This window comes from Orycteropus afer, unplaced genomic scaffold (assembly GCF_000298275.1).
Source record: "Orycteropus afer afer isolate SDZICR_OR568_19922 unplaced genomic scaffold, OryAfe1.0 scaffold00020, whole genome shotgun sequence".
Lineage (NCBI taxonomy): Eukaryota > Metazoa > Chordata > Mammalia > Tubulidentata > Orycteropodidae > Orycteropus > Orycteropus afer.
Genome location: NW_006921607.1, coordinates 6902482 through 6910418, shown reverse-complemented (window position 1 = coordinate 6910418; position 7937 = coordinate 6902482). Strand labels below are relative to the sequence as shown.

Sequence of the window (7937 nt, the reverse complement as noted above, 5' to 3'; positions counted from 1 at the left end):
ATCACAATTAAAAAAATAAAAATAAATAAAATAAAAAATAAAAAGAAATCCACCATTACTTGCAGCTGACAGATTAATAATAATCCCTCTCAGTGGTTCTGGGCTCTGTTGTAGGCATGTTGTTGTTGTTGTCATTTGCCGTAGAGTCAGACCCGACTCATAGTGACCCCTCCTTGGGTTTCCGAGGCAGTATCACTACGAAAGTAGATTGCCCAACTTTCCTTCTGAGGAGTGGCTGGTGGGTTTGAACCGCCAGCCTTCTGGTTAGCGGTCAGGTGCCTTAGGCACTACGCTACCAGAGCTCCTTGTTGTAGGCATATATTGAGATAAATCAGTAAAACCAGCTGCCATCGAGTGAACTCTGACTCATGCAACCCCATGAATATCTGAGGAGAGTTACGCCTCACAGAGTTTTGAATGAATGAATTTCTGAAAGTAGATCACCAGGACTTTCTTCTGAGGCCCCTCTGCGTGGACTTGAACACCCAGCCTATCAGCAGCCATGCATGTTGCACCACCCAGGGACTCCTATATTGAGACAGAAACTAATCTCTTTTACAGATGAGGAAACTGAAGCACAGAGACTTTAAGTACCTTGCCCAAAGTCACACAGCGGGTAAGTGGCAGACTGAATTCAGTATAAGCAGTGTGCCAGGTTGCTTTCAGGTTCCCAGGCACCTCCACAGACATACCCCTGGTGCCCACTCCCCACCTGGCCCCACATACCAAGGTGTGTGTTGGTCACAAAGTTCCCCATTCCTGACAGGTCAGGAGTCCCCTCCTCTCTGCTGACAGGGCCATCATTCCACATGAGGTCAAAGCCACCGACTCGCTTCTCCCTTCCTGTAAGCCTGGACAGGCAGGGGACACAAAGGGTAAACAAAGGTGCAAGGGATGGGGCTCTAAGGCCCATGCCAGGTCCCGCCTACCACCCTAACCGTGCCCACCCTGTCTGAATTCCTTTTGTTCATTTATTCACTGGATAGTTCCCTGGTGCCCACATAGGGTCTCAGAAGGATCCTCTGTTTTTGTCCCCAAAGATCCCACACTTGGTCTTGGTAACATGCACCTACTTGGGATTTCTGATTTAATGTCTGCTTTCCGCGTCCCCCCCAAGACCATAAGCTCTGCAAAGGCAGGGACTGGGTCTGTCACATTCTTTATTATGTCCCTAGTGCCTGGCACAGGGCCTGACCCCCAGGAGACTCAAATGTTTGGTGAATGAATCAGTGTAGCAGGGCTTGGGAAGAGTTGACCCTCAACTCCTGGCTCTAGACCTAGGTCTGGTCAGCCAGGGTCACAGTGACTGATGCAGGGATGGGCATGTGACCTAGTCTCCTCCAGTGAGAGTCAGCCTTAGTACTTTTGCTGGAATAATTGGGGAAATGTTAATATACAGGAAAGAAATGGAGGTAGACAGTAAAAGAAAGAGAGACAGATAGACTGAGGCAGAGACAGAGCAGATAAACCATCCAAAGTAGATTGAGCACCTGGATTCAGCCATTCCTGAAGCTAGACCCTGAACTTTTCCACTATATGAGTCAATAAATTCCTTTTTGGCCCACTTTTGCATAAGCCAGTTTGAGACGAGTTTCTGTAATTTGCTACCAAAACAACCCTAACTAACACAGCCTTAACTAACACGTATCTAATACAGCAGACGTGACTCGTACACACAGACTCTGCTTCTCAAAGATGAGATAGATATACACCATTATAACAACAAATAACTGCTTTTTGGGTGCTTACTGTGAACAAGGTGCCTCACAATACATTGTCTTGCTAAGTCAACCTAACAACCCGAGACTTAGCTTCCCATTTTGCAGGTGAGGAAACTGAGGCTCAGAGAGGTGATGTGGCCAGTCTAAGGTCCCAAAGTTAGAAAGTTTCAAGGAAAATTCTGCTGGACTGAAAACTCTGAAAGCTGCAGTCGCCCTGGCTCTGCCCTACCATCTCAGTCTTTCCATCTGTAAAATGGTAGGTCAGGTCAGAGCCATCTCTGAAGCCTACTCAGGTCCCAGAGTTCTGAGTTCTCTCTCTCCCTTGGCATGCAGGAGCAAGGCTGCCCTCCCTCACCTGGCCTCCATGTCCACAACATGTAGGGTGTCTTCCAGAAGGCAAGTCTTAAGCTCATAATCCTCCTGGCTGCTGGCTGTCAGCGATGGAGATGCGTTGACCTCCAGGAGCCACCTGGAGAATGAATGAGAGGAGAGCCTGAGGGTTAGCGAGGCCCTAAAGCCCCTGGGATTCCAGTGAGAATCTGGACGGGGTGCCCGAGGCCCAATTTCAATTCAACCCTGCCTGCTCTCTCCACTTTTCCACCTTAAAGAAAGGTTCCAGTGGCTAAAACTGTTGGGAAACAATGATCATAAACTTAAAATCCCCACAGGGGCTAGGTAGGTAATTTAATGAGGGAAGTTCGTGGGGTATAAGACTGGTTGTAGTGACTTCAGGTTCACATTTTTCTCTCTTCCAGTAGAGAAGTGAGCACAAGAAAAACTTCCCTTTCCTCTCGGTTCCACCATAAGCAAAAAAACCAAATCCACTGCCCGTTACGTCAATTCCAACTCATAGCAACCCTATAGGACAGAGTAGAACTGCCTCACAGGGTTTCCAAGGCTGTAGATCTTTACAGAAGCAGATTGCCACATCTGTCTCTTGTGGAGCAGCTGGTGGGTTTGAACCACTGACCTTTCAATTTGTAGCTGAGCACTTTAACCACAGTATCACCATGGAAGGACGATGGTGAAAGTACACCTATGGGTGACCTGCCATATCACATCGGGGAGACGATAGGGAAGGGTGGAGACTGTGGTGAACCAGAAAGGGCATACCACATCTAAACGGGTGGCTACAACTTGCTTCAGGAGAATGTTGCCTTGTGGGGTATGCATCCAAAATTACAAGGGTGTCAATTTTTCCAGAAAAGCCAAAAGTCAGATTTTTGTGTGAACATCTTCCAATTTTTAGAGATTGTCAATGAATTTAAATTAAAAACAAAAATATTCAGGGGGCCAAGCTCGATGTGTCTGCAGGCAGAAAGCAGCCCAAAGGCTTCCAGGTTGCAACTTCTGTTTTTGAGTAACGCCCTCACTTTACAGACAGGAACCTGGGACCCAGAGCAGGAAGGAACCTGGCAGTGGGTCAGTGGGAGACCAGAGCCCCCAGGCCGGCTTTGCACTATATGCTGCTTGTTCCTCCGTCAGGGTCCATCCACTCTGATGCCCCGTAACCACATCTTGCTGCAAGGGGCAAAGGAGACAGATCTGCTGGTGCAGATCCTGTCTCCCTTTAACCAGGGCCTGAGTTATGTGTTGCTTTAGGGCACTCATTCCTGGCTCAGAATGCTCCCCAATATCTGCAGGGTGACCTAGGGAAGGAGGTCGGTCCCTGGGACCAGCAGTGCTGGTGGGGAAAGGGCCCAGCCTAGAAACATGGGCCCTGGGCTTGCTCCGCCCTTGACTTGCTGTGTGGCCCCGAGCCCCTCTCACGCTGGGCTTGTGTCCTGTGGTGTCATCTGTGTCCTGTGTGAGAGCCACCACTGTGGCCTGTGTCAGCTCAGGCCTGTTCTACTCCTCCCTGGGGCACTGTGTGAGTGCACCACATTCTTGTCAGGGATCACCATGGCACTAATGATCCCTTCATGTCACTTTGCATCCTCAAAGCACCAGGACGCAGAAGGACAGTTCCTTGCCTGGTACTGGGAGAGGGTCCCCTGGCTCAGCAGATATTCGGGAAAGGCCTCTTAGTGCCAGGCACCAAGCTCAGTGCTCTGTAGGCAGGATCTCATTTACTCCCCATAACATCCCTATCAAGTATCCGTGCAGTGACATCTCCATTCTACAGAGGAGCAAAGTGAGGTACAGAGAAAGAAAGTGCACCCAAGGCGACGCAAGTAGGAAGTGGCAGAGCTGAGACTCAAACCCGGGAAGTCTGAGTGCACAGCGTGCTGCCCTCCTGCCTGTCCACGTACGGCTTGAGGTTCCGGTCGATGAGGATGTCGTAACCGTACAGCTCGAAGCAGTGCTTGTCGCTGATGATCACCTTCTGCACGCTCTGCAGGCTCTTGACAAAGATGTTGTCCATGTCGCTGAAGAGTGTTTCCACTGCCTCGGGCCCGTGCTTGGACGCTAGATACTGCCGGAAGCGCTGGAGCATCCATTTGCAGCCCTGAAGAGGGGCCTCAGTTAACTGGGACCTGACCTGTCAGGACTGTCAAATAAATGCTGGCAGCGCAGCCCTCAGACCTAGGCAAGAAGGCCATGGAGTCCTCTGGTTAGAAGGACTCTGGGTCCATCCTCCTCGTGGGGGCAGATCTGCGGGTCCTGGGGAACATGCTCACACAGAGCCTGTGCCTCCTTTTCTAAACTGGGGCCTGGGTCCCCCAGAAGTCCCTGCCCAAACTGCTTGTGCAGGCCTCCTCCCTGGGCTTGTCTTCCTGAGGACAGAATGCACTGCCCCTGTGAACCCTAGGGCTGAGCTGCAAGATGTGTCTGCACAAGGCCTTTCATCATGTAGGATGGAGCTGGGGCTGGGAAAAGGAGGTGGTTCATGTGAGCTGGGGACCAGCTCTCTCCATGCCTCCTGCTCTGGCTCTTATCTCCAAGAAGTCTGCGGATTCTGAATTTGAACCTGTCCTTGCAAGTTAAGTGTATTTGTCAAAACAGAAGGATGGTTTGACACTATCTTTTAATATGTAGACCTATGGGGGGGTTTCCATTTGGACCCTTGCCCTGGGCTCTGCAAATGTGAGCGGTGGGCCTGACCTCATTAGTGAACAATGAACCCAAGGCCTGTACTGGGCTCCTTGCCATGCCACACTGTCATACCCACTGCAGTCCCAGAAGGCTGGCCCCTGGAGAGCAGAAGCCCCATTTCCTCACCTTCTCTGGATGGTAGTCGGGAGATGTCTTTTGCACAGCAACATTGGTGAGGTGAACATCTGGCAAAGGTTGGTGGTCAAGGGATAATGTGAACGTGTGAACAAGAAGGGCAAGCCTTGCTCCATGTAACTCCAGGGACTGAACTAAAACTCTTGCCTGGGGATTGATGGGGAAGGACTACAAAACCACTCAGAGATTAGGTGTGTGAGCTTTGGAGTCAGCTGGGCCTGCGTTCAAACACTGAGTTACTACCTGTTGGGACCCCTAGCAAGACCCTTAACCTCTCTGACCCTATTTTCCCACCTGTTAAATGGAAGTGCATAGTGATATATTTACCTGACAGTGTTATTTGAAAGATCAAATGAGCTACTGTGTAGAAAGTGCCTCTCACAGTGCCTGGTATAGTCCATATTATTGTATTATGATTTTTCAACTCAAGAAAGAGAACATTGTCTGAAAAGCAAAGAACAGCCATCACAGGATATACTGAGCTTGCTGTTACCAGAGGGGTTCAGGCTCGGCAGCCACTTTGTAGGAATATGGGAGAAGTGATTCCAGCATCAGAGTAAGGTCAACATGGCTTTTGAAGTCCCAGCCCTGAGAACCCGCCTTTCAGTATCATCACCATTATCATCACCAATCACATCAACAGCGCTTTACAGCTTAAAGAGCATGTTCACAGACATCATCTCATTTGTTCCTCAAATTATCCTCATCTCAGAGATAAGACCTTGAGGCCCGGTTAAGTGGCAGTCAGTCAGAATAGCCCTGGCTCAAAATCCCGCCCCTCAAAGCTGAACAGGCTGGATCCCAAAACCTCGTGGAATAGCAGGAAGACATGACTCTCTCCAGGATTTCTTTGGAACATTTCACAGAAGGGGAAGTAGAGATGCTAGGTTACTGACCCGAGTCTAATTCCCTTGAAATGATGTTTCTCTATGTTGAAGGCATATCGGCAAGGGCAGTGGCTTCAGCTTCTCTGGAGAGGGCTGGTGCACGAAGAATCACAGAGCATTAGTCACAGTCGCCCAAAAGCAAAAGCAACTCTATCATCTGATGAATGCATAAATAAAATGTAGTATGGCCATAAAAAGGAATGAAGTAACCTACACAGTGTAGAAATGGTTCAATTAGATATTTATTTTGTTTAAATAATTACAAGTAGTTCTTGATCTGCTTAATATTTAAGTAAACTACTGAACTCATGAGAACAAAATACGAACTATTTAAAATTGACTATTAAAAATTAACTTCTTAGCCATAACTCCGTACTTTGAGGGAGGAGATCACTGGGCCTACAGGCTCAGGACCATGGTGGCAGGGGACATTAAGCCCAAGCAGCATGACATAGTACACAAAAGCATTGTTCTACATCCTACTTTGGTGAGTGAGTAGCCACAGAAGTCTTAAAAGCTTGCCAGTGGAAGGACAAATATTGTATGAGCCTATTATTGTAAAAAGTCAAGGAAAGGTTTACTTAGGGAAGGAAACCCATTTTGTAGGTTATTGGGGATGGGAGGGAAGGAGAGGGAAAATTTCGGCTAGTTAGGGGTCACATGTTTGATTTGGGTGAGGGAAGGGACAGTATGGAAAAAGTCTGTGACCAGCATGATGACATTGGGGAAAGGAAGGACACTGAAACATGCACATATGGACAACAGAGGCAAACACTAGTACATGCACAACACTGCATTACCACTAACACCAAACACCAGGCTACAGATAAATGCATAGACAAGTGAGAAGATCAGGTGGGGGTTAGTGAAAAGGAGTATACCCTAGACCAAGGATAGAATTAGCTGAAGATCATCTTACATATGCACTTGTGCTACAAAACTAGCCACACACATTACAGAAGCAACGGAAGACAGTTGGAGTAACCTCTCAGAGACAACCATACACCTTGAAAGAGAGAATCACTGGGCCTGCTGACTTGGGACCATAGTCTCAGGGGACACAAAATTCAGTTGGCATAACATAGTACATAAAAATCTTGTTCCACAACCTACTTTGTCTTAAAAGCTCTTGAGTAGCCATCTAAGATGCAACTATTGGTCTCCTCTCATCTAGAGCAAAGAAGAGTGAAGAAAATCAAAGGCATCTGAAAACAATTAGTCCAAGGATATGATGGACCCCAAGACCAGAAGAACTAGATGGTGCCCGGCTACCAATGCCAATCACTCAGGAAGGGATCCCGCATAGAGTAGGAGGAAAAATGTGGAACAAAATCCAAAAGCAAAAAATGACCAGAATTACTGGTCGGATAGAGTCTGGTAGAACCCCCAAGACTATGGCCCCAGGTTACCCTTAGGGCCTAGAGTTGGACTCACTCCCATGGATTGGCTCTCAGCCCAACATTAAAAAGACTTACATGTAGAACACCTACCCCAAGGCAATGCATCCACCTACTCTAGGGAGATAACACCCCTTAGAGCAATCGGCCATAGGGCACTAGAAAGACAGCATTCACATACAGGGAACGTTGGACAGACAGGGGTGTACAGTTAAGAAGGGCCTGGGGGGGAGTGGTCACAGGGACGGGAGGGGAGGAGAGTTTGTTACGGTCCGGGTTGGTAATTGGGGCATGAAATCAAAATGTACACAAACTGCTGAATGTAAAACAAATTTTGCTTTGTAAATAAAATAACATTTTTTTAAAAATAAAATCATATTAACATTTAAAATAAAAATAAAAAGCTTGCTAGTGGCCATCTAAGAATCTAAGATGCAATTACTAGCCCCTCCTCATCTGGAGCAAAGAAGAGTGAAGAAAATCAAAGACACATGGAAACAGCCCAGAGGACTAATGGACCCTGAGGCCAGAAGAACAAGACAGTGCCCAAATACCACTGCCAACTACTCGGAATGGGATCAAAATTGGAGATCCTAGATGGAGTGGGAGAAAAATGTGAAACAAAATTGTTGTTGTTATGTGCCATCGAGTCAGACCCGACTCATAGCGACCCCTCCTTGGGTTGCCGAGGCAGTATCACTACGGAAGTAGATTGTCCCATCTTCCTTCCAAGGAGTGGCTGGTGGGTTTGAACCACCAGC

General features: G+C 47.9%; 1 protein-coding gene across 1 annotated transcript in view; it reads right to left on the bottom strand.

The window, feature by feature from the left end:
• Positions 1–7937, bottom strand: part of TTLL9 (tubulin tyrosine ligase like 9) — a 79100-nt gene that overhangs the window by 6390 nt on the left and 64773 nt on the right. Inside the window, exons 10-13 of the mRNA XM_007934717.1 lie at positions 4884–4942; positions 3974–4170; positions 2077–2190; positions 727–851 (exon numbers count right to left, since the gene is read on the bottom strand). Coding sequence (XP_007932908.1) covers positions 727–851; positions 2077–2190; positions 3974–4170; positions 4884–4942 — 495 coding nt within the window. The remainder of the gene's footprint in view (positions 1–726; positions 852–2076; positions 2191–3973; positions 4171–4883; positions 4943–7937) is intronic.